Source organism: Bacillus rossius, chromosome 13 (assembly GCF_032445375.1).
Source record: "Bacillus rossius redtenbacheri isolate Brsri chromosome 13, Brsri_v3, whole genome shotgun sequence".
Taxonomy (NCBI): Eukaryota; Metazoa; Arthropoda; class Insecta; order Phasmatodea; family Bacillidae; genus Bacillus; species Bacillus rossius.
In genome coordinates, this window is record NC_086340.1 from 6,303,736 (window position 1) to 6,330,533 (window position 26,798).

Consider the following 26,798-nt stretch of genomic DNA (forward strand, 5'->3'; position numbering starts at 1 on the left):
TCTAGCATTTGTTTGGTGTCTTCAGAAAACATGTAAGTACGGTTTTTCAAAGCCACCAGCATGAATTCCGTGCAAACAATTCGTGCAATTTACTTTGTGGCTCAACAAAGCTTGAAACTGTAAATAGTTTAGTAGTTTTCCTGGTGATTATAACGTTCAAGGCCATAATTTGTCATAAAAAAAGTTAACATTTTTACATCTGTGTATTTAATGTTTTTGTTCGGAAACACCTTAAATAGCACCATTTTGCGCTTTCAAATCCAAATTTTTTCGGGGAAGGACCTCCGGACACCCCACTTTAGGCTCGGGGTCAGTGAATGACAGGGCTGTTGTGTAATCTGGCACCACCACTACTGAAGTCCTGCGCACGCCTATGATCATGTGTAACTTATACGGACATTCCATAAGTCCGTGTTGATTTCGGCACAGATGGTGTACATATAATGAAACCAATAGCCATTCAGTTCCCAGCGAAATATAACTATGGTACTGCTGAAAGGCGAATGTTGCCATTAATACTGAGTTGGACATCTACCGTGCATAAAATTCATGGCTACACTGTAGATTATGCAGTTGTTTATTTGGGATACCGTCTCTCAGCTGTCGTAACAGCAAAGTAGCAATAAGTCACATGGTCTCCCAGTAGAATTTGATTGCTTTAAGATAACAAGAAAAGTTCTATGTATTGTTCACGTATTTGCTGAAATGGCTAGATTACGTGAACATTAATGAATAATTTTAAGTTCATTGTAACAAATAAAGACTTTAATCACTCATATTTATTATTTTTAATTTTTTTTTCGGTTACTCATATTCATTATAAACTTATAAGTTAAAAACTTAAGAAAAAAAAACTATTTTATCGTTAAATGAACTAAAAATTAAACAATAAAATTTTAATTTAAGTTTTTTGTTCAACAGCCAAATAATGTACCATAAGCCTGTAAAAACTAAAAGCGTGAGGTGCTGTCTTCTTTAATTTTCGTAATGTCATCGGTTCTTTATATGAACGTATGCAAAATTTCAATACATTCGGAAGTCTAAAAATGGGCAAAAAAAAATTGATTGGAAAGATTTTTTTACATAGCCCATTTCCATAGCCCATTCATACATACAGGTCAAGCTAACAAAAGAGTGGTAAAAAATTATTTAAATGTTTACGACGGATTAAAAATTTTATAATTAAATAATAAATAGTAATAAAAACATAAATTATTATTTAATATTACTGCTTCTTTGTGTTTTTTTACGGTAATCTGTTACCGCCTTATCACTTCTATAATAACTGAATAAAATAATCAGGTATAGAATAGTCTATAATGTAAAAAATAACTGTTTTTGAAACAAAAAAAAAACTTTCAATATTATAAAACTGTATCGAGCATTCTAGCAAATAAACAAGACCTGAGGAATTTTTATTATTATAAATACTCAACTTTGCGAGACTGATAGTTAGTTATCTTTATATCTTTTATAATCGATTTATTCTATATATTCCATCGTCGACAACTATCGATCACGGTTCACGTATGGGGGAAGCCTTCTTTTCACAGACGAAAGAGCCAAAACCCGAAGTTCATGCTTTTTTTCCGTATCTTTAATGTAGCTATCCTAACCAAATCAACCGTCCACAATGTTTTAAAGTATTTATAATGTAGCTAACCTAACCTAATTGACCATTAGTATCCTTTTGTCAACACCGCCATATTTATTTACAACGAACCAAAAAAAACAACCGAAGATGCACGATCGGACGTTTGGCTCTCTCGTCTGTGAAAATAAGGCTTCCCCACGTATGGCGGTGTAGTCGATGATAGTACTGGGGAACAGACAAACAACGTTTGGTTTCCCCGGTCTTCCAGACACACGGTCGCTTGGTAATAGCAGCGTCGAGCTGTTGTGGAGGCCAGAGCGAGTTGACCCAGTGCAAGAGGGGAAAGAGGGGGGGAATACCCAGGTAACCTCCATGGAGGAAGGAAGGGAGGGGGTAACCGGCCCAGCAGGCGCGCGCCGAGGTGGTGGGGGAAGAAGTCGCTAGCCAAGGTCGGGCTGAGTGTCGTTAGCTCAGGAGTTCCCGCAGTTGACCGGCGCCGACGAGTCCCGCCAGCACGTCTCCGCGATGTCCCACCACCGGCAGCTCCGTGGGGACTTGAATGCTTGAGGAGAACAGTAGCACAGTATCCAGGCGCTGGTTTAGTGATGTGACCTTTTTCCCCGCTCGGGACGTCGTTCGGAAGAAAGTGGAGATGTTCGCGCTCGTGTTGGTCTTGTCTTCGGCCCGCGCGCTGGAGCCGGTGTTCCTCAAGTGCTGCCCCTTCGACCGGCAGCTGGACGTGAGCTTCCAGCGCTGCGTGGGCCACGCGTCGACCGGTGGCGAAGGATCGGCGAGGCATCCCTGGTGGCTGCCGCAGGGCGCGACGGCACTCTCCGCGGAGACCCGAGAGGCGATACCCGGGTTCTTCTCCGACGAGGACCGCTTCCTGGGGAGGGTCGGCGACGAGGGTTACGTCTTCTGCGGCAGCAGCTCGGCGAACGTGTTCGTCGACCCGGAGGACTTCGCGTACCTGGACGACGGGTCGCTGCTGGACCGGGCGACCAGGAGGCTCCTCCCGCCGCGGTCCTTCTGCGCGGACGGCGTGTCTCTGGCCGGCGGGGAAGAAGTGTCAGTGGTTACATCGTGCCCCTGCGAGTTCCTGCCGTGCCTCAGGAGGTGCTGCCCCCCGGGCCACGCGCTGTCGGTGGCTCGAGGGAGCTCCAACTGCGAGCCGGGCGCGGCCGACGGCGAGGACGAACTCTGGCCCGTGGGCTTCGCCGACGGGGTCAACCCCGGGGACTTCGCCGTCGTGCACGGGACCAACTTCTGCGGGCCCAGCGCGCCCATGTACACGCTCTCGAGGACCGCCGTCACCGCGGTGCAGGCAGACGGCTCGCTCGAGGTGCAGGGGTCGGCGCCGGTGCCGCCGCGACGGTTCTGCGCGGCGCGGGACCGCGTGATGGCGTGCGGGGCGGGAGCGGCGGCGGTGCCGGGGGCGGTGCGGCTGTACGGAGCGCTGTCCGTGCTGGGGGCGGCATTCCTGGCCGCCACGCTGCTGGTGCAGCTAATGCTGCCGCAGAGGGGCGGCCACGCCAGGCACCTCGTGGCGCACACCTCCAGCCTGCTAGCCTTCTACGTGGCGCTGTCGGCCGGCCAGCTCGGCGGGCGCCTGCCACACCTGGCCTGCTGCCTCGTCGGTGAGTCCCCGGTGCATCTCTCGGAGCGAGGAGTGAGTCCTCGGTGCGTCTCTCGGAGCGAGGAGTGAGTCCTCCGTCCGTCTCTAGGAGCGAGGAGTGAGTCCTCCGTCCGTCTCTCTGAACGAGGAGTGAGTCCTCGGTGCGTCTCCTGGAGCAGGGAGTGAGTGAGTGAGTCCTCGGTGTGTCTCTCGGAGCGAGGAGTGAGTTCTCCATCCTTCTCTCGGAGCGAGGAGTGAGTCCTCCGTCCATCTCTCTGAGCGAGGAGTGAGTCTTCCATCCATCTCTCTGAGCGAGGAGTGAGTCCTCCGTCCGTCTCTAGGAGCGAGGAGTGAGTCCTCCGTCCGTCTCTCTGAGCGAGGAGTGAGTCCTCAGTGTGTCTCCTGGAGCAGGGAGTGAGTGAGTGAGTCCTCGGTGCATCTCTCGGAGCGAGGAGTGAGTCCTCCGTCCGTCTCTCGGAGCGAGGAGTGAGTCCTCCGTCCATCTCTCTGAGCGAGGAGTGAGTCCTCCGTCCATCTCTCTGAGCGAGGAGTGAGTCCTCGGTGCGTCTCCTGGAGCAGGGAGTGAGTGAGTGAGTCCTCGGAGCGTCTCTCGGAGCGAGGAGTAAGTCCTCCATCCTTCTCTCGGAGCGAGGAGTGAGTCCTCCGTCCATCTCTCTGAGCGAGGAGTGAGTCCTCCGTCCATCTCTCTGAGCGAGGAGTGAGTCTTCCATCCATCTCTCGGAGCGAGGAGTGAGTCCTCCGTCCGTCTCTAGGAGCGAGGAGTGAGTCCTCCGTCCGTCTCTCTGAGCGAGGAGTGAGTCCTCAGTGTGTCTCCTGGAGCAGGGAGTGAGTGAGTGAGTCCTCGGTGCGTCTCTCGGAGCGAGGAGTGAGTCCTCCGTCCGTCTCTCGGAGCGAGGAGTGAGTCCTCCGTCCATCTCTCTGAGCGAGGAGTGAGTCCTCCGTCCATCTCTCTGAGCGAGGAGTGAGTCCTCGGTGCGTCTCCTGGAGCAGGGAGTGAGTGAGTGAGTCCTCGGAGCGTCTCTCGGAGCGAGGAGTAAGTCCTCCATCCTTCTCTCGGAGCGAGGAGTGAGTCCTCCGTCCATCTCTCTGAGCGAGGAGTGAGTCCTCCGTCCATCTCTCTGAGCGAGGAGTGAGTCTTCCATCCATCTCTCGGAGCGAGGAGTGAGTCCTCCGTCCGTCTCTAGGAGCGAGGAGTGAGTCCTCCGTCCGTCTCTCTGAGCGAGGAGTGAGTCCTCAGTGTGTCTCCTGGAGCAGGGAGTGAGTGAGTGAGTCCTCGGTGCGTCTCTCGGAGCGAGGAGTGAGTCCTCCGTCCGTCTCTCGGAGCGAGGAGTGAGTCCTCCGTCCATCTCTCTGAGCGAGGAGTGAGTCCTCCGTCCATCTCTCTGAGCGAGGAGTGAGTCCTCTGTGCGTCTCCTGGAGCAGGGAGTGAGTGAGTGAGTCCTCGGAGCGTCTCTCGAAGCGAGGAGTGAGTCCTCCATCCTTCTCTCGGAGCGAGGAGTGAGTCCTCCGTCCATCTCTCTGAGCGAGGAGTGAGTCCTCCGTCCATCTCTCTGAGCGAGGAGTGAGTCCTCAGTGCGTCTCCTGGAGCAGGGAGTGAGTGAGTCCTCGGTGCGTCTCTCGGAGCGAGGAATGAGCACCACTAGGATACTCATCGCAGGTTGCTTTGGAGTACCTGGTCCATGGGCCCTTGACCTCCTGCCTGGGGGATTGACTTTGATGCCAAATTGTAAGGCTAAATGCCTGCTTAAGTTGCTTAATCTCATTCTGGCTCTCCACCAACTGAACACCCAAGGAGATAGCCAGCCATCACAGCCGCCATTAACAACTTAAAACTAATATTTTTAATTTTTATTTATACTTATTTATTTATTTACTTTACATTCCTTTGACCAAAATAAGTGTCGCCTGTGGTAATCAGATTTCCCCAACCAGGTAATTGTCCGCATAAGTGGAGCCAAGGAAGATAAAAAATGGCAACTCAATGCTATAACGTATAACCAATGCTCTTTATTTTCTTTGGTAGTCCAAGAACATGTGCCGAATTTTGAGGCAACCTAACAACCTGAAAGTGCTTGACTTTTCGAAAGTAAATGTTGGCAAACTTTGACTTTTTTCGTGGTCGCTCGTTGCTGGTAATATTAAACGTATTACTTAAAAAGAAAAAAGAAAATTGTTTTTCTGTACGAAACAACCAAAACACTATGTTAAAAAGCTGAAATCATATGCAACTGGCAATTTGTCGAGATTAATCTCACAGCACTTCGTATGTCTGGGATCCAATTCAGTACCTAGGGGTTTAGCAGAATTTCCAGACTTTACATAAAATTTGTGTATATTGAAGTTCCGCCTGTAAACAAAATTCCGTGCCATTGTTTACATCTGATTTTGATATTTATGTAAGCAAATCACAAACTAATAATAGCCCTACGTGCAAAAACCGAGAATAGTTCAGTATCATTACTGGCATGTGCAATCTTTTATTTCTTCTGATTAGTACCTACTTTTCAGCAAAACATCTCTTAGGTACACTGAACGCGGTTACGGGAAAGAAACTTGTTTTGTAGTTACCGACCGCAGCAATTGAACTGTCATCACCAATGGCCTTCGCGAATAATCGACCGTACTCAGAAATATTGTTCATGGTGTTTGCTTGCGAGAACGATGATTTGAAAAATTAATGATGTTTATTTCTTGATTATATTTTTAATCTTTGATTGTTTCTGTCCTTATTAACTATAGCTACACGTGTGCTAATGGTAAATTTTTTTGTTTTTACTTTCTCTTTCTTAGATGATTATTCAAAATTGTTTTTTTTTTTTCCGTATAATACATCTTCCGAAAAATAAAAATTCAATTGTATTTGAGAATTCAAAGGATTTGATTGACCCTCGTCACTAATTTAAATTTGGGCATATCTGGCGAGTAATTTTAATTGTTTGCTCAGGTAGTTGTTCTTGCTTTTGTTTCAGCGTACACCATCCAGTTCTCCTTCCTGGCGGCCATTTTTTGGTTGAACGTCATGTGCATCGACATCGCATGGAGCTTCAGGTAGAGTTGCAACAGCAAGGAGGAACGATAAGGGCGACTCTCGCTCGCGTTGTCAGCTAACCCGTCACCTCTATGCACACGGGCGCTGTCTTCTTGCCGTTGCGGAACCCTTCAGTTGGCGATGATAACAGTTATTTCCTTTAAAGCAAAGTTCGATCCCCATACGGTGATTTCGTTAGTATTTCCGTTGGGGGATCTGAACGGGGATTTGGCGTTACCATCTTGCGATTTTAAATATTTTGATACCGCTGGCAGTAAAGCTTCCCGTGCTAAATCTTTGGTTTGTCATGGCAGAGGACTTGGCTTTATGCTACTTGTTGAAGTCAACACTTTGTGAACTGGCGTGGTTTTCATGACAGCGTGAAATAATGTGTTTCCACGCTGCACCTACAGACTAGAGCCTGCTAGTTAAGTATGAGGTTTCAACAAGGCATATAAGGTCTGGGAGGCATTTATTTATGCGTTGACATGTCAAAAATCGGGATAAACAGTTCAAAATTATAAACATTGCAAAAATAGGGGTAAATACAAGATGGCAGGGCCTTATCCCACTTAAGACACAACTGCTTTAAAAAAAAAAATTACCCACTTTGGTGACGGATGGCTTAAATTATTTTCAAGAGGGTTTTTTTTTTCCTTCTTCAAGGAACTCATCCATTTCCCCCCTCCCTTAAAAAAAAACACATAAATCAAGCGCCTACCAACACGGTTACTTTCGCCAATGCTTCATACTCATCTCATTACCACTTCACTTATGACATCGTGGTCGTCGAGATGTTAAGCAATGGGTCATTCATTTACTCACTCACTCGTCCATCCTTGGTGATGAAACGCCCAGTGCGTGTGACTTAATGCCGCAGCACTTTCGTCCTTATAAACCACATCCGTGGCCTAGTTTCCAGAGAAAATAACCACAGGAAATAACGATTCCCCTCTCCCCTTTCCATTCATGTTGTTGCGACAGTGAACAGTGCTTCCTGATATGAAGCACACGAAACACGTTTGTTTCTCTTGGGTTTTTTTTTATGCGTCTCACGTACGGCTACGCAACTCCGGAAAGCCTTCATTTCACAGACGAGAGAGCCACACCCGAAGTTCCCCGAAGTGCATGCTCGCTTCTTTTTTTTGTATCTTTAATGTAGCTATCCTAACCAAATCAACCGTGCACAATGTTTTAAAGTATTTATAATGTAGCTAACCTAACCTAATTGACCATTAGTATTATTTTATAAACACATTTACAATGAACAACAAAAAAACCGAAGATGCACGATCGGGCGTTTGGCTCTGTGAAAAGGTTTCCCTACAATTAGAGATTGTGTGAGTTCACTTGTTCAGACACTTGAACCCGAGGATGGCTTTTCTCTGTTCCTATCTCACGTCAAGGAAAAATTATTTTAATTTGTGCACGTACACTGTTAAAAATTGTCGCCTTAAGGCCCCCGCCTACACGGGAACACACACGGTGCGCAGAGCTTCAGGGAAAACAACGTGTTTTCAAAACTACTCAAGATATCCGAGTGGGGTCTGCTTACGAAAAGCATTTAAGAATTCGCCGAGGGCCGAAAAGAACTTTTTATTTCGGGTTAAAATTTTAAACTGTGTTTTTATAAAAGTTAAAATGGATAAAATGCATGTTTTCAGGGTAAATTTTAGGTGTAAAACAACCAGTACAGATTCTTGAAAGCACTCAAGGGACTTGCATTACACCTAATCTTCATTTCTCCGCCATATGATGTTACGGTCACCGCTCATATGCACGACGAGAAGACTGCGCGCCAGTCCAGAGGAGACACCGCGCTAGAAGCACCAGCGAGCGTCGCGCTTATCATCCCGCCTCGCCGACACAGATACACCCCTGACGAGGCGGGCCCGTTAAGAGTGTATGTCCCGTTACAAGTCATTAGCTGCATCCAAATTATAGCCTGATGGATAGAGACCAGAAAAATTCGCGGATTCCTTTCGGGACAGGCTGGAATCCAAACTCGTTTAGCTTAATGCTGCGTCAGTGATTGGACCGCAATTTACCCCAAGGACTTTGAGCCAATGGAAAACACTCAACAAAAGAAGTATCGAATCATAAGAATCGCAGTAAACAGGTGTCCCGAGTCGGTAGCCAATGACCAGGTGATAGTTGCCCGAGTACATAGAGAATCGTGGAGTCTATCCTAGTGGTCATTGAAACCGCGAATTTTTCTAGTTCCAACTGATGGATCTCTTAGCTAAGGCATTTACTAGAAGTGCATCGCGGTGTTCGCGGCCATCTTAGAGATGCTTTCCGAATTCTCACAATCATTGGCGTAACTGTGTTCATAAAGTTGGGGGGGGGGGGGGGACAAATAATGATTTTGATGTCATGTAAACCCATTCCCCTCTTACTAAGACGGTGGGTCCGGGGGTCCTCCACCGGAAAATTTTGATTTTAAAAGTGCAAAATAGCACTTTTTAAGCAGTTTTTATATCTAACCATTGGATACATCGATGTTAAAATTATTATTGTTTCCTTAAGATAAAAGTTGATGAGTGAAGAAATTACAAATAAAGTTGGGCAGAATAATATTATAAAATAACAATATCACGGTCTAGAAAGTTGGGGGGGACAGTCCCCTCCACCCAAAAAGTTCAGGGGGACACGTCCCCCTGTCCCCCCCGGTTCCTACGCCCTTGCACACAATGCATACCAAAAATGCTTCCAAGTCGCGATTAGCCTACTAGGGATGCGACACTCGCATCCACTGAAGCGTCCGTACGTCCGCTAGCTTCGGACACTTGTTTTATTTTGTTTGTATACAACATTACTTGGGATGTTCGGCATAAGATTTGTTTTAAAAGTTTTAAGCGTATGTGACAACTAAAATATAGACAAATAAAAACCTTTATAACTATTACTGAAAAGTGAACTTAAGCTAATAATAGGGGCACCTATTTAATTTTATTATATATATATTTTTTTTATAATTTTAGATTCATAAAAGTAATATTTTATTTTGATCAATAACATTTATCAAATCCAAGCTAGACTAAATATTTTTAATTGGTCATTGTTATTTAAGTTTACGGCAGTAAAAGTATTCGGATACTATCCATCCATTATAAATGTGTCCTCTACATTGTAGCTGTATTTGTGGATGTAGGGATGTGTGTGCTGTGGATACACCCTTTATGTATTCGAATACAGCCAAGATTTTATTTTTACGTTTTTTAACAATGTTTACCTTGTAAAAATTTTTAATAGCCGAACTTTAAAAAAAGTTATATAGTGCATAATTGTGTATAATTAGCTAGCAAAGTTGAATTTTTTTTACATTATTGTGCAGTATGTATAAGGAGAACAAAATTGAATAAATAACAAAGATTTTTGGTTTGAACGCAATGCTGATGGCTACAACTTCTTTCAAAAAATCTGATGATTTTAAAAGGCCAGGTAAAATTAAATATTTTTTTTCTGAAAGAAATTAATTCATTTCACATAACAGCCAGTAAAATTGACTTTAAAGCTAAAAATTTCCTTTTTATATTCTATTTCATTATCTTTATCCATATTGCAAAAATGTTAAAAATGCAACTTTGCCAGCTAATTATAGGAATAGTATGGGATACATATTTTTTTTTTTTTCATTTTGTGAAAATTCAGCAACAAAAAAAAAGAAGTTCAACCGCATAGAACATAAATATAAAATAATCACCTGGAATATTTAAATTTACGAAGCACACAATGGTTAAAAATTATCCAGGGATTTTGGTAAATTTACTGTTACCTTCCAAAATTTACTGAGTTCACATACTTTGATCATGAATTCACAAGAATAATCTAAGTATTAATACAAAAAACACCCAAAAACCTTTTTTAAGTCTACAGCAATAACTCTTCTATTTTTCTTGTGTCTCTTTACGTTGTTTAAAACGAAACACGCAACTCACAAGTCAGAACACAGATGAGTTTCTGCAAATATCCAGTTCAAAAATTCTTTATCGATTAAGTCCATAAATTCACTGTAACTTCTAACAGCGTACTCCAATTTCAGATCTCCTAGTACTACGCACTCTTCAAGTGAAGGAGATGTAGAGTTTATTTTAGTTAAATTTATCATGACCCCAAAGGTAAGTGCGACGATGCTAACTTGCATGAACTCATTTATTTTCGTAAACAGTATTTTAATTTGCATAGTAAAAAATAACATGGATTTAAGTTTATTATGTAGTCTTACGTGTTTTTTTGGGTTACATTTTAAATCTTCTTCATTTGAAGCCAACCTCCCCCACCTTTTTATTTTTGTCCTAGCAGATACACGTAAAATATGTTAAGCGTGAAAAGCTTAGGTCATAGCCTATACGGCATTTAGATTTTTACAGTCAAACTGTTGACTCAAGTATTTTCCTATAGCCTATTTTCAAATAATAACGTTCAAATTATATACCGTTATCTCCTTTTGGTTAACCATAGTAAATCACATACAATTATCGTTAATTTACCCTAATTTAGTGTTTTTTTTTTTTTTTTTTGCAGTTCTTTCCACGTACCGAGGAGCAACTTCATGAAGTGCCAAAAGAAAAGGTTCATACTATACTCACTGTACGCATGGGGGAGCTGTGTGATAATTTCTGTCGTCACAATCGTCATGGAATTGTCCCCTGCGATCCCGGAATCTGCTATCAAACCAGAGTTCGGCAGAAAATATTGCTGGTTTGGAAGTAAGTGATGTTGCGAGTAGCCATTGACAAAATTCACATAAAATGCTTTCAACATAGACTACATACTTATGGGAAGCCTAAGATGTACATCAAGTTTTGTCCCTGCCCGAACACACCCGAATATTCACCTTCGGCCAACCTCAGGTTTATTTATATATATTTATACTTCTCTGTTTATTTTAATGTAGCTATACTAACCTAACTAACCGTCCATAGTGTTTTAAAGTGTCTTAACGTAGTTAACCTACCGACCACTTTTAATATTTGAATTCATTTTTCCTGCGCAAAAATGAAACAAATCCCGAGGTTGTCCGAAGGTGAATATTCGGGCGTGTTCGGGCAGGGACAGACCTTGATGTACATCTTAGGCTTCTCACATACTTATATTCTACTCGTGAACATATTACTGAAGGGTTGGTTCCCATAATCTTACTCTAGACAAATTCCTTGAGTTTTCTCTGGTCAACAAAATGTTTTTTTCTACCCGATCTCAATAACCAACTTTGCATGGAACGGAATGTGTAACCACGGTGCTGCCTCCCTTGGCGAACCTAAGTTTACAAAGCCAAAGGTAAACTTCACAGTACTGACTGTTTGATGAATTTTAACAGGATGGGCGGTATTGTAATAAAATTTATTTTCGTAAATCAGGTCCTAAGCCCCGGTTTTTACTCATTTTTTTTAAGTATTTTTTTTTTTTCTTTTATCGGAGCCATTTCATTATATAGTTTAAATTTTCTATCTGCAAATGGAATCGACATAGCTGCTCTGGCAATGAATTCTAACTGCGGGTACAGAAACTATGATTAATTCGCATCAATGAATGCAGTTTAAAACTCAATCTGCGTGTATATTTATCAAGCTCGGCATTGGTTTAAAGAATTCTACTTTAAATTTTGTGTCCTAGTTTCTTATCATGAGTTTATTTTCTTAGTGAAACATGAGAACACGTAAATTTTCTCACTGCCGTTATTTCACATACTTGGATGCGACTACACGGAATGAGTCGGAATTTGGCCGACAAACTTCCGTTGCAGGTTCATCACGAAAAAATAAGTTGAAATCGCATATACGACTTAAAGGTTCAAAGTTCTTCCCAAGGTTAGTTAGTATACGCCTTTGTAGTTGGAGCTGAACAATTTTTTTTTTAAATAACAGAGACAGTATTTTTAATTTTTTTTTTTTGTACTCAGGGGTGCCCAACCATCATCCAATAGTTACTGCCCCCTACTTCCCCCCAAGAAATTTTACTTAGCTAGGGCTTTGAATTTGACAGTGTCCACCCAGGGGGTCTGGGGACCCTAACCCAGAAAATGTTTTAAAATTGGTTTATCAAAATCTTTTTTTATGCATATTTATAACACTAAAATACTAAGCAAAATATTGCACTTTAGTGGCAGTTAATGTTAACTGATAAAAAAAAAGTTTATATTTTGCGATTATTAGTTTTTTTTTACTATTCTCTCCCCCCCCCCCCCTCCCCAAAGGGTTTGAAATTTCTCCACACACACAAACAAACACAAACACACATTTTTTTCAATGGCGCAATCCGCGCCCTGTTTGCTCAAAACCTACAGTCGAAGTTTGTTGGTCGAATTCTTGGTTCACTGTGTGCGTGTTGTCTTTCCCAGGCGACATGGCCACTCTGGTTTACTTCTATGGACCGGTGTCCTGCCTCCTCCTTGGTAACCTGGTACTGTTCGTCTACACCGTCGTGAGAATACTCAAGATGAGGAGAAGCACCGCGGTCTTGCGCCAATCGGAGAGCGCCTACCACCGCGGAAAAGTAAAAGAAGAAGAGAAAGTGAAAAAGAGGTACTACATCTTCTTTCAGCTACTTAATTGTAAATCTGACACGTAAGTAACGTGAAATTTACTATTTTTTTTTTTTCAGTTTAGTTGTAGAAAATTCAGTTATCTAATTATAACTCTGGACTGTAGTTTATTTCATATCACTTAGATTTAATGTTGCAGAGGATTTCTTGACACAAAATTAAACATTTTCTGGTATCTGTGCTTTAGTAATTTTTTTTACTGTGCCGATGTACGTACATCTATCACACTTGGCTTTAAGCTGATGCCTACGCTGAAACCGCAAGACAAGAACATTGACGTGGCAGTAGAGGCAAACACAAGGGCAAGTAAAGTAGGGGATTGTGTGGGGTTGAAGCCCACTTTCCCTCCACCCCCCCCCCCCACACACACACACACACACACACAAATTTCCAGACCTACACACATGATGATAACAGGCGTGAACACAGTTTTGAATTTTGGGAGGGGTGATTTCTATTGTTTAGGGGGGGAGGGGGGGATGCGAATTGTAGGAATTGAATAAGCCTACTTGTTAAATGTGAGGTCAGAAAGTTTTAAAAGTAATAGCCCCTTGAGACTATTTTAATGCAATTCTGACATCTTGAAATATATATTTTTTATAGTAGAGGCAAATGGTGAATAGTGATAAAACTGAAATAACATATAAATTGAAGTCAATTATCCCGCTGAACTCTAAAATTGAAGTCGATACACCGCACAGAAATGCAAGGCAAAACACAAATTGAAATTTTTGCCTCCACCATTAACTCATTTTGTCTATTATTATTACAATAGAGAATTCAAACACATAAAAATTTTCTATTTGCTTGACTAAGTAGTTCTGTTTTAGGCATGCTTATTAAAAATAATTTTACTATACATAAGTGCATCAGATGTCAAATACAATCTATTTTGGTGAAATAGTTATTAAGAAATATTTTAGTTTCATATTTGTTGAATAATACATGGTTTTCAATGAACAAAGACAATATACATATAAAGAAAATGAAAACAATAACACCAACTTCTCCAGTTTTAAAAATTATATTGTCCTCAAAAAAAATATATAAAATCTTACTCCTAATTATTATGCATTGCACTTAATGACTAGAGACAAGATTATATGGTTTTATTTTCATGCCAATTTTGTTTTTAAAGCAAAGGATTTCTGTGTTACTGGTTTTATTTTATATGAAATCTGTTTATTAAAAAATATAGCATATTATTGAACAAATATGACACTTAAATGTTCAAAGATACTAATTACTAGACACCTGCAAAATTCGCGGATTCATTGACCCCTAGGATAGACTCCACAGTCCTTTAAATACTCGCGGAAATGACACTTGTTCATTGGCTACTGACGCGTGAGACGTCTCAACTAGGCTGTCCGTAATTCGGCACTTTCATGGTTTAGTTTTTCCCATTGGCTCACAGTTCCCCGGATAAAATGTGGGCCAATCGCAGAAGCGGTATGAAGGTATAGTTGTTTTGATGCTAGCCTATCGCGAAATGAATCCGCGAATTTTGCATGTCTCTACTAATTACCATATAACAGTTGTAAGATTATAAAGAAGTAAACTTTTTCCAATTTATTTTTGCATAAAATGTGATTCAAGTGTCATGCTAAATAAATTGCAGTCACTGAATTTACGTATTTGTCAGCAAGTGTTCAGTTTTAATTGAAAATGCTAATTATGTTTCATGATTTTAATTGAATTTTGGTGCTTTGTCAAGTATTAACTTGCGTGTCGGTTGTGTTGACACGCTTTTCAGTGTTGTTACCGTGTTTTCTCGTATAATCGTCGCACATTTGATTCTAAAATCAAGTTTGAAAAGTAGGGGTGCGAAGATTATGCGGAAAAAAAATAGTTTTGTTAGGTAAAGTTATTCATAACAACAAAACCCGTTCATGGAAAGTACGTTTATTTAAAAAAAGGTGGAGTATACAAGAGCACGCCAAACAATCTATATTAATAATTCCTTAAACAAAAACCGTTCTTCAACTTTAAATAGAAAAACCTAAACTCTAACGCGAACGCAGGCCACTTGAATCTGACGTGAACTAACGTGTCGTAGTACACACTTGCCACGAAAGAATGCGGGCTATCAAATGTAGTTAACTCGGCACCTGACAGAGAGCGCGCGTTGTATGCACTCGGCGAGATATCGATATTCGACTACGTGCACGCGCTCTATACGGGAAGCAACATAACCAAACATGAATGATGCGCTGGCTACACTTTTATAAGCAATACGTCGCGGTGACGCAGACAATCAAATAAAGGAAATAACTAAAAAGTGTTTAACTGTCGGCAGGTTCATGCTGTACTTGAAGCTGTTCTGCCTGATGGGCGTGACGTGGACGATGGAGGTCGTCTCCTGGGCGGCGGGCGGCCCCGGCTACTACTGGTACGCCACGGACGTGATCAACGTCCTCCGGGCGGCGTTCGTCTTCGCGATATTCTGCTGCAAGCACGAGGTGCTGGCCCGCCTGCAGTCGCGACTCAACGCCCTCGCGCCGTGGTGCGTGCCGAGGCCCGGCATGGCCCGGGGGGGAGGGGGGGAGCCCAGCAGCTCGGAGCGCACCGACTCCTCACGCTGCGCCGCCCGGTGCTCCGGCAAGAGCCCCCGCAAGAAGAGCTCGCTCTCCAACATCGTGGAGACGAGCGCGTAGCGTAGGTTTCCCCGCGCCGGTCGTCAGGAACACCGGATGAAGTGCCAAGAAATAAAACTTGAGATATTACCTTAGAAAGATTTCCCACTTCGGTCGTCAGGAACACCGGATGAAATGCTAAGAAATAAAACTTGAGACATTATCTTCGAAAGATCTGCGCAATGGGAGTGCATGACTCGATGTAAGCTTTCGGACGCACGCACCATTGCTAAAGCACATGCGTGTCTGTAGAAGAAAACTACAAAAAAAAACACAAATGAAAAAAAAAACACTAATGAAGCAACAAAAAAAAATTGCTGTTGTCAGCAGGATATTAAACACCACACAATATACTCCACAACAGGAATATGGTCGACAAACATTTGTTTTTCTTTAGTTTGTTGACCATATTCCTGTCGTGGAGTATTGTGTGGTGTTTATATCCTGACAACAGCAATTTTTTTGCTTAATTTGTGTTTTTTGTCATTTGTGTTTTTTTGAAGTTTTCTTCTACTGACATTACATGTGCATAGCAATGGAGTGCGTCCAAAATCTTACATCAAGTCATAAAACTTAAGGCTGGTGATGTTCTCATTGTATGTGATATATTTTTTTCAAATGGTGTTTTAAAAGAAAATGTCCCTCTTAAGGTGTTATAAAAACAACAAAAACAACAATGTATTACAGCAGTGATCAGTATTTATTGTTACATTGTCACTATTATTTTCTACTACACATGGTGTTTTGCTTTAAAATAAGAAACCAAAACTAAATTTCAAGAACATAAGATTGCTATGCTGTTTAGACTCTCACGTCAAATGTTAATTCAGACGTACCCAAAATGTGAGCCATAGGGTTAAAAAAAAATATATTCATTTTGCTTTGTAATGAAGATGTGACAGTTGTTAAACTACTACCTCTTTATCAGCTTGCCGATGTAAGGAGTGAATGTGTTAAGTTTTATATATGTCTGTAAACAAAAATTCTCTTAGGCTATCCATTTTGTTAAGTCGTGCACTGTACAGAGGCAACAAAATATTTTTTTTAAAAAAAGATTGAACTTCATTAGAAAGTTCTGAGTTGTGAAATGCAGAAACATATATTTGCATTCTCAATACAAAAATTATTTTTTACATCACTTTGTGACCTTATCATGTTTTACCTGACATTTTCAGAGTCCCTAAACACTTTTTTTTACCATAATGTTCTAAAATTTTGTTTCTTCATTAATTTTATGCTTCTTTAAGTCTACCTAAGTTTTTACTGGCAACTCTATTGGGAATTTCATAAGCTTCATCATTGTTTATCAGGTAGCAGACCAAAATATGAGAATCTCAGAATTATAAAGTCAAAATTATACCATAGAAAAATTAATGTGGTGCTCTAGAACAATTTTTACCTATTAGAAGTTATAGCAGATTGTTATTAAAATTTTGAATTACATGTTTCCATTTGAGTTGCAAACTAATTTTTCTTGACTTTTAAAGATTTTGGCTGAATAATTATGCTCTAGCACCTTTTCCTACAACCCCCCTCCCCCTTGCTTATATTTGTTTTTGAGAATAGTTACCTGTTGACTAACAGCAGCGTGGATTTTGTGACATTAAGATTTACTTCAGAGTACTTGCTATCGAAATAACTGAATTACAATTAATTTTCACTATTCACGTGAGATTAACTTTTTGAAAGGACATCTCTTATACAAATTCTCAGATAGTCGTGCTGCTAAATATGCTCGAACAAAATTGCAGTTCATGAACTTTCCAATATAAATTACCAACTACGAATACAATCATATGTAATTGTCTGGAAAATTTTCCATATAGACTGAAAAACATGGAAAAGTCAGGGACTTCCATATTGAAAAATGTGTAACAACCCTGATTATAACCGAAGCTTCAAATAAAACGTATACGTAGCAAATTTCCTGGCGAAATCAAATATTAAAAAGAGCTTGAATTGATTCACTTAGTCGAAGTTTCGCACAGGCCTAGTAATAAATCTCAAAAATCATATGAAGTGAGCTCCAAAACCACTTGGCATACGAACTCTATGTCCACAACTTGCAATATATGCTATAAAGACCATAAGTGGGGGTCTGCATGATTTTGAAAAAATATTCAATATTTGTGAACAATCTGGTATTAGATTCAACATTTCAAATTGAATATTTTATGAATTGTGTTTTACCAATAAATTCACCAAGTGGGACTCATTCATAAAAAAAATATTAAAAAAAATTTATCTCTGTAACATTATACATGTGTACATTGTTTTTATATTTCATATTTATATGCAGTGGGATGAACAAAATTATTTTCAAACTTAAAATAATAATGTTATAAGAAAATGCATTGCCAAGTATTTTATTTTCATTTAATTTACACTTCTATATTATAATTCCATAAAATTATATTCCTCTCTTTTTTAATTTTACTGTATTTTGAATCAATTTTTTTTACTCCTGTGAAGTGTACGTAAAAAAAAACAGTTTCACTGTATGTTACAAGTCTATTCGAAAAATAATTGATAATTTGATATTCAATTTGAATAAAAAAAAATAGTATCCACAGATACCTGAATATAAGCTAGACAAACCATTGCCCTTTGTGCCTGCATGTGCAACCAACATAGAGTCAAAAATTCAATCAAATAAAAAATGGCTTTTATCACTTAGTAATGGCACTGACATTAATATTTGTATTTTTGAAACAAGAATATCTAAAGTAATAAAAAATGTATTCCACAAACAAAATAAATACAAATGTTCAAATTTAATACTAAATAAATAAATAGGAGGACGACAATTAATTGAGTTCCATTCACATTTGCGAATCTGGGAGTAACTTAAAGTTTCCACTACATGTTGTACCACCTATCTATTCCTGTACAAAGAAAACAAACTTACCCTTTCCGATGAAGAGCAACAAAATATTCATATATAATGCCAACACTCTAAGACCACTTATTTTGGAGAAGTCCGATCATCATCCGACTTCATTCTGAAATCAATCGGTTTATCGTAGCCCATAATCTTCACAAAGTGTTCAGGATCTTCGAACAACTTGGGGTCGACAAGCAAAGGAACGCCTTTCGCTTTGAACGTAGAGAACATCCCAGGCACGTCGGGAACTGTTACATCTTCAGGGGTGAACGTTATCTACACAGAACGTACAAAACATTGCAGTGCACATTTTTAACGAGCAATATACCTACGCAGACCTGCCAACATTCAAATTTAAAAAATCATGAGGTCCTCGATAAAAATTTTCTGGCCCATAAATACATGTTAGATATAAAAAACACCAAATGAGAATCTTTAAATTTAAGTGACATACCTGTACATAAATTTACATGGTCTCTGCTTCAAAATTTATTTCAACAAATTATAGGTTGCAGATTTAATTTAGTTGAACATAATTTAGCGCTGTCATGTAATGATCATGCAGGGCCACAACTAAAAAAGATGTAAAATAAAATTCTGCTAGTGTAACACTATTATCACTGTTCACAGCAAAATTAAATTTTTTATTGGAAGCAATACACTTCACGTGTTAGCTGTATTTTTTTTTTTAGCGACATGTTTCACAATGTCTCCTCTTCCACTATGCGAGATAGAAAAATCAGCATGGCACACGCTACAAAACGCAAAATTTCTTCCTTTACGTGACTCGAGTATTGATGGAAACTCGTTACTGTAAGCTTTCGTAAAACTTGTTTTGTAACTTTTACAAACAAAATCTCGGGGCCCCGAAAATCGTGAGGAAATACTATTTTGGCGTGAGGGCGTGAGATGGACCTTAAAATCGTGAGCCTCACACCAAAATCGTGAGAGTTGGCAGGTCTGCCTACGAGTTATATACCTTTTATTTGTTCTAAATAAAATTTATTTGAATTAATCATTCCTTTCAAATTATTTTAGAATGATTATGATATTTTAGAAATAAAACATTCAGTAATTTAATGTCTCTTTACCAAAAAAATTGTTTACTGAAGAGAAGGATTATCATAGTTCAAATTTTAAATATCTTGTTACCATGTGCCACATTTAGGCTATTTCCCGGCACATTTTTCTCCCTTAAGTTAATGGTTTAGCATTTTCTGGAATGATAATAACTCAAAGAGTAATAATATGTAATTTTATTACAAATGTAAATTATTCTTTTGGGACCTTTAATATTTTAATTTTCATTCCAGGTGTTTCAGCATGACTATTTTCCACTCGGATATTACTCGCCTCCTCTCTCTCACGTGACAAGCTCACACCTCTTGCACAGCACTGAGCTAAGACAGCACGTCCATGCTCATGCCTTCTCGCACTCTCCGTGTCTTGTCCCGACACCCCTGACACGTCTAGAACTCGCACCCACCCCCCCCTATGGCCTCCGTTCCCAGGGCTGTCAACGGTTTCTGCCCCACTTGTGCCACGTTAGTCATGGCCAACTAAGTTCTTAACCTCCCCTTCCGTGTCAGCACTGAGCCTGTCAGCTCAGCGCAAAACTTTACCCCTCCATTTCCCCCTGACACACCTTGGTGTGGAGCACGGATCACCGCGCAAAACACTGCACCCCCTCTGTCGGGCAAATTTTGAACTACTCCCTGCATCCCTACGCTTCTGTTCGTGACACGCCTGCCATCTGTGAGTGCTTCCAAAAGTACCTATCCACGTGAGAGAGTAGGCACTCTCAATAGCAGCCTCATCTCCCGAGGGTGGGCTAGCAGGATCGCGTCCACCTGAGAGCTGTTCCACTCTCCAGAGGAATCCTTTTTGACTTTTCGGGATATCCAAGTGGTGTCTGTTTACGTTAAGCTGAGGATGTGTCGGTGTCAATGAGCAACAATTGCCACAATTATTTTTGGAGCTTGCAAGTAAACACTATTGGTACTGTTAGTTACAGAATTAATAAACCCTTTTAGACATTACTATAACCCATTAATCGCACATTAATAATTAAATTGTGAGTTTCTGGAGGATTTAGTAACATTAACATTAGGAACCCCGTAGACATCCTGAAGCGGTAAGACGGACGCAACTTCTTACCAGTTTCTTCCTGAGAAGGAACGAGAACACAGCTGCGGTGTACTCGTTGGAGCGGGCGTCGTAACGCAGCTCCGTGACGTACTTCCTGGTCACCAGGTGGAGCAGGACGGGCGTCACCACGGTAAAGAAGCCCACCATCCCCAGCAGCGCCACCACGGCCGGGACGCTGCCCAGAGACGCCACCTCCTTCAGGAGGAACGGCTGCGCGGCGACGCTCGTCGCGCTGGTCGCGAGCGAGAACACCCTCACGGCACGGATCTGCCGCGCCAGGGCGCCCTCGTACACCACCACGCCTCCCGGCCGCCCGCTCCCCGTGCCGAGGGCGCGACGGCACGCCTGGGCCGCCGGCAGCAGCGCACGGCCGTGGCACACGCACTGGGGCACCGCACAGACACAGACATCCCTTCACCGAGAAACACTCATGAACGACACCTCTGTACAACTAGATCACCAAATAAACACCTATCCCAGAGGTATAGGACATTATGTCACATAACTGTTCCTTTTATGCGGACAAGATTTTTATTTGTTTCAATTTATTTTTATATTTAGTTTTATTTCGCTAGTTGAAGAAATTGCTTTGTTTAACAAATTATTCTTAATTTTTTTTTAAAAATAATATTAAAAAATTTCAAAATAATAGTTTAATTTTTAATTTTGGACAATTATTTTTTCTGGGAATGCTGTTGTAAGCATTTATATATATATATAAAAATTTAATTTCAGACTTCAATGGTACTGGTGCTCTATACCCTATGCAGAGAGCGAAAAATATATCATCATGGACATGGTCCAACGATAGAAAAAAGGGACATGGGGTTCTTTACCTCCGAGGTACAGATATATACCCAAGCCCAAGTTTATAAACTACACAAGGAATGCAACCATGCAACGATTCAACATGGAACCAACACAAGAAAACCACAGTCATTTAAAAAGCACGCAAGTTTCAATACATCACAAATACCTGCAGTCAAAACGGATGGCTCACAAAATTCCATTCCACCAGCCATCAAAAGCCTAATAAGCTCATACTTTTGCCGGACCAACGAATGGATTGTATCTATGGTTTGATTGTTCCAGTCAATTGTCACCAGAATAAAAGCTTGTGCAGTTGTATTTTTCGTTCTAGAGTTTTGCATATTGTCATTGAGTAGTTAAAACTCACGTTCCAAAAAATTATTTTGCCATTCTGAACTTTTACGAGGATATGATAATACAATACATACAGAAACATGACATAAATAGCAAAAATCATAAAATTAATTTTGAGAGAAAAACATGGATTTTTGGTAGCACTGATTTGGGAAAATATTTTGGTACTTAGATGGATAGTCATGTAAATCTTAATACATGTGGCATTGACGGACGAAAGACTATCAGACAGGCAGATGTCGGACAGAAACTATGAGCTATTGTAATTCTGACTTTTCTTTCTACAGATGAACAGATTAAATTATAACCTAGAAAATTTTAGCAAGGCATTACCGTCAACTTTTTTTATCTTAAAAAGTTATAAAGTTTATTTAAGTATTCCGTTGCATCCATTAAGTACATGTTTAAAAATTATTTTTCAACACACTTTAAAAACTGATGTGTAATACAAAAATTGACCTGACATTGAACTGTAATTAATTAATTACAGATCAATACCTACCTACATAAAAATATAACGAGAAAAAAGTTTAATAATTTATAATAAACATTCATACGTTGTTTAAATGGTTCATGGATTCATCAAAAACATTCATATTCATCAATCTAATAAATCTACACAAGACTAATTTTCACCACAATGAAAGCCTTCTAGTCTGTTGGTAGCACCAAATTTCCAAGGATGGTGACAAACGTGCGGAGATGTAAATCAAACGGCTTGTTTACGGACGGACGGACGGACGGACGGATCATTGAGAATCCACTCTTACATTATTTTATAACTAGTTTCAAATCTATAACCGTGAACCACTAATCCATGTTACCAATGCCGTGTAGCTCGATAATTAATACCAAAAAAATATGTTTCCTTCTACCGGGAATTAATTTTATACAAGAATACCTGCACTCTATTATTAATTTACCTTTAGACACAAATTACTTGACAGCTTATGACCCAAATTTATACTCATTCTTCCATTTTTTAATAGTATCGTGGAGAGACCAATCATACCGACTTCTTGTAACATTTATAAATTAAACTTCAAAGTTAACCCACAACACAACCGTGGTACAGAATTATGTATTTATTTACAAACATCACATTCCAGTGTAACCAACATTAGGATTTTAAAATCCTTGTTAACTAATATCTTTGTGTAAAACAAACGATTGCGTCGAGCTAAGAGGCGTCACTTTGGATTTTAAATATTGATTTGACGCCATATTGATTTCAATAATTTTTAATACATACAATTTTGCAAAGTTTAATTAGAATTTAATGTTAAAAATTTGGCTTTATTAAGGTAGTGACACAAAACTTCGGAGCTTCTCTGTTACAAAGGCCGTTTTTTCACATCGACGGCCCCTTAGTGTGTGCATACAATGAATTCTTCGGTGGTGTGAGTTGGTGCAGCGAAGGGAACGACCCTCATGTCAAGGGGTCAATTGTTGATAGCGTGGCTATCGGGAAGTATTAGTGTATTAATCCGCCTCTGCAGTGAATGTATTCATTCGCCAAACATAGATCCCAAACATTTATTTAATCACTAATTATTAATTAAAGTAACTTCATCATTTGTCTTTCCTATTTAAAAGAAAACTGTGCGACTATGCCGCAAATCGCAGCCTAAGTTGTTTTCGCACTCTGCGTACTTCGCACAGGAAACATGACCCTGGGTAGTTCCGGGCTGCCGGGGCCACGTCAGTCACCTCTCGACCCGTGGTGAGGCAGGACACATCTCGTTCAGGATGCCTCTCATCGCTCCTTCATCGTGTAAGTGCATCATTATATGCCATCCACATAACTTACGTAACTGTAAATAAAGTGATTGTTTAATATTGTAAGTTTTCCGGAAGCCAGGTTCATATTCCTCGCGCAGCCTCTGTACAAACTGTGAGTGTAATGTTAATTTGTTTGTATAGTGTTTAATGTTTCCTATCATTTAGTGTGCATAGTGTTATTCATGTTACACATGACGTCGACCCAAGTGTCGACCCAGCTCTCAAAGCCCGTTATGTCACGCCAACGTCTTCTCCTGCCCTGTGTTGTGTGTGCGCCGATTGTGCAGTGCGGCTAGAGCAGGGGGGAGAAGACAGATTCGCGCGCCAGGGGAAATTTGATGTAAATACATAAGGACCGGACGTGACTAATTATTGTAAATATTCTTTAACATTCTGTATTGTAACTAGTTTAGTTTATTATTTGAAGTGTTATGTATGATAAGTTTTTACTTGTTCACCGGGCGCCAAGGCCGTGGCTTCCGCCTATGACCAATGAGCATGTTCCGCTAGCTCGCGGGGAGGGGAGGGAGTCGGGCGCTCGGGCGCGCCAGGCGGGGAAGGAGGCAGTCTGCAGCTGGGCGCGGGAGACAGCGGACATGTCTGCGAGATCGCTCCAAGACGGTGAGAGTGGAACAGGCGCGGTGTCTTGCTGTAGTTCAGGCCTTGCCGAGGAGAAGGAATATCACTTCTTACAGTCGTATTGTCATTCAGGCGAGTGTGTAACCTCGTCATTAGGTCGCGGTTTGTATTTTGTCATTCTTCTCACGTGCGTGTTTCTCTGGAGGTTTGCGAGTCGCGGAGTACTTTTGTAGACTGGATATTCGCAATTGCGTGTACAGTGATTCATGGGCCCTCCCGGACACTGTGTTGTCCGGTCAGACAGTCAGCTTATTGCGTGAGTCATAGCGAGTTCAAGTCTTAGCGGCGTGGGTAATGCTCGTCACGAGCGGGACGTCCCATATTTTTCCAGTACAGTATAAGTGCGCGGAACCGGGCTTAGCCCTACAGAAACAGTCACAGGCGGAAACGCGGCAGCCACCTGTAAAGGGTTCAATTTACAGCGTATAAAGAATCTGGAAACGGTCTTCGAGTGTGTTAATTGTTATTCTGGTGACTAAGTCCCTTGGCCACGCGGCCCGAACCGCCCTCTACCGAACCCTGAGTGTCCGGCAAAATAATATAATTTCAGGGGCTAGTCGACCAGGCGACGACACACATAATGGATGTGGCATATTAGAGAGACTAAACTCGTGGATCATACTTCGTGGACCCTCCCGCGACATAACCGACGGACATTTGTCTTCACTGTCGCAACGCCGCTCTCGCTGTAACCATAACGTTTCCATAACATAAGTATGTAGATATGTGCTTCGGCACCGACATGATATGGGCTGTGTGTTGCGGTAGCACCATGCAAAGTGTTATCTCTTTTGTAATTAATTAACATCGCTTCGGAGTTACTGTCTTTCATTAACAACGAACCACTGCTGTCTCCAGCCACATGGCCAATAATCCCCCTTGAGAGCTCACCGGGCACAACTATCAGTTTACTTCAACCACGTGACAGTCCATATGGCAGCAGTAGAAATCAAATATTTGGAGAGTCTAAAAGCAAAAAATTAAATCTATTGTCAGTGTTATTATAATTATAAATTTTCTAAAAATTGGAGTTCAATACTAAAGCATAATTAAAAATGTCAAAATTTGCAGCAAACAATCATTATTAACTAAATATATTTTATTAAGGCAGTTATTCCAAGAAACATAAATAATGGTTTCAATGTTGAATATGCTACACCTGTACCTTAACAATATTCCATAGTACACGGTGAAGTCGTCCGACCGAAGGCCACCCTAAAGCCCGACCTGCAACCGCCAGTATCCGACCCCGCTAACGGAACGCGCCCCTAGCCATGGCCCACCTGAGTCATACGAGCGCCGCGGAACTTAGGTATTATCAACGCCCTTAACATAATCGGCAAGACAAACCGAGTCATGTACACAGAAAATTCACTAAACTTTAATGAACCTGCCACTTTGAATTAATAACACCGTGCAACACAAGTGTAACGTAAGAGTGCCCGGGTCACTCACGTGTAGTTTTCTACTAAAACAGCTGTGAGTGCAACCCTGCGGCCTTCAGCCTAAATTCAATAGTGTAATATGTGACGTAACTCAAACCGGCCAAATTAGCATTTATCATTCGCCACTGGAGTAGTTATCAAGCAACAAACAGTCTCCAGTGTGACTCTAATAATTCAAACTTATTTTATACAAATTTATTAAATGTCATTTCTAAAACATATACATATAGTAAGTTAATCATTAAGTTTTATTGTATGAATTTAGAGCCATTTGCTTTTTATTATTAATATCAATTTTTACGAATAACGGAACTGTAGAAACTCTGGCGCGACAGGGAGCTCTCCCCTCTCCTCGCGCCAGGGCCAGACGCCAGTACAACGCGACTCGCGGACTGGGACAGACGCACGTCCCACGGGGAGCCATCATCTCTTTGTATTCATCGAACTTCAATCTGGTAATTATAGTCACAACCGAAACCTTTTTTAAATACTCCCCGTGTGCGCCCGGTCCTTTTCCGGTGTAGAGCCTAACCCAGCCACATCAACGCATTACGTGGGGCCGTGCAATATACGATACAGGCCGACTCCCGCCACCACAGACCTTTAATTAATCGCCAAGTGCACAGGCACTGGCTACATCCAATCGTAGACGTGTCCTTAATTTAATAGCGAGCCGCGATCCACACAGGTGGGCCCGCGTGTCGCAGTTTACCAATTACAGGATAAGCCGACTCTAATCAAACACTATCCCTCAACTGCAACTGGCGTGAGGGCATAACGTTAGTGACGGCGCGTCAGAGCGCCTCGTGTGTAATTGACAATGTACTTTATGTTAGGGAATTTGTGTGATTGTAAGTGCCGTGTAATTTGCCATCGTAATTAAACGTCCACTCCGCACACTCTTTGCGCGACGTGTAAACGACAGTGCAAAACAGTGTACGTTATTTCTGAACCTCACCAACCTAGTTAGGGACCAGCGTCCTATGCTGTGCAGGGCCAGTGGGGCAACAAGCATTAGGGACCCCTAACACCATCATCACCACCGCCGCCGTTCCTAGTGGGCCACGCAGGGGTTTTCGGACCTCACGACCCACCTCGTGGCTAACCACCGCGTTAGCCTGGCGCCCTCCCGGACACGTTTCCCCGCAACAGAACAGCCTTCCCGCTAGAAACATCGCCGAGTCTCGAACACGAGAACCCGGGCGACGGCAACGGTCAATCCCTTATTTTTAGGCAACAGATTTTGAGATGGTATTCCAAGACATTCGGGTAAGATAGCGAATATGCACTACATT

At 41.3% G+C, this 26,798-nt stretch overlaps 2 protein-coding genes across 4 annotated transcripts; one reads left to right on the forward strand and one right to left on the reverse strand.

Annotated features, from left to right (window-relative positions):
- Positions 1 to 2,076: 2,076 nt before the first annotated feature.
- On the forward strand, positions 2,077 to 17,795 carry LOC134538145 (probable G-protein coupled receptor Mth-like 3). Of its 2 annotated transcripts, none has more exons than XM_063379185.1 (5): positions 2,077 to 3,231; positions 6,200 to 6,278; positions 10,786 to 10,970; positions 12,602 to 12,827; positions 15,105 to 17,795. In XM_063379185.1, the coding sequence occupies exons 1-5, from the start codon at positions 2,154 to 2,156 to the stop codon at positions 15,460 to 15,462; spliced, it is 1,926 nt and encodes a 641-aa protein (XP_063235255.1). In that variant the 5' UTR covers positions 2,077 to 2,153; the 3' UTR covers positions 15,463 to 17,795. The 2 variants fall into 2 exon arrangements, with proteins under 2 accessions (XP_063235255.1, XP_063235256.1); XM_063379186.1 differs by having other exon boundaries at positions 12,602 to 12,785.
- On the reverse strand, positions 17,792 to 22,746 carry LOC134538146 (transmembrane protein 70 homolog, mitochondrial). Of its 2 annotated transcripts, none has more exons than XM_063379187.1 (3): positions 22,561 to 22,746; positions 20,483 to 20,857; positions 17,792 to 18,601 (listed from the first exon to the last, which is right to left on the reverse strand). In XM_063379187.1, the coding sequence occupies exons 1-3, from the start codon at positions 22,663 to 22,665 to the stop codon at positions 18,407 to 18,409; spliced, it is 675 nt and encodes a 224-aa protein (XP_063235257.1). In that variant the 5' UTR covers positions 22,666 to 22,746; the 3' UTR covers positions 17,792 to 18,406. The 2 variants fall into 2 exon arrangements, with proteins under 2 accessions (XP_063235257.1, XP_063235258.1); XM_063379188.1 differs by lacking the exon at positions 22,561 to 22,746 and adding an exon at positions 22,195 to 22,461.
- Positions 22,747 to 26,798: the final 4,052 nt, after the last annotated feature.

Coding starts and splice junctions, on each gene's coding strand:
- LOC134538145 (XM_063379185.1), top strand. CDS start 2,154: ATGCTTGAGGAGAACAGTAGCACAGTATCCAGGCGCTGGTTTAGTGAT. Junction 3,232..6,199: donor CCTGGCCTGCTGCCTCGTCG/GTGAGTCCCCGG, acceptor CTTTTGTTTCAG/CGTACACCATCCAGTTCTCC. Junction 6,279..10,785: donor GACATCGCATGGAGCTTCAG/GTAGAGTTGCAA, acceptor TTTTTTTTGCAG/TTCTTTCCACGTACCGAGGA.
- LOC134538146 (XM_063379187.1), bottom strand. CDS start 22,665: ATGTTACAAGAAGTCGGTATGATTGGTCTCTCCACGATACTATTAAAA. Junction 20,858..22,560: donor CAAGTAATTTGTGTCTAAAG/GTAAATTAATAA, acceptor GCGGTGCCCCAG/TGCGTGTGCCACGGCCGTGC. Junction 18,602..20,482: donor TCCTTCTCAGGAAGAAACTG/GTAAGAAGTTGC, acceptor CGTTCTGTGTAG/ATAACGTTCACCCCTGAAGA.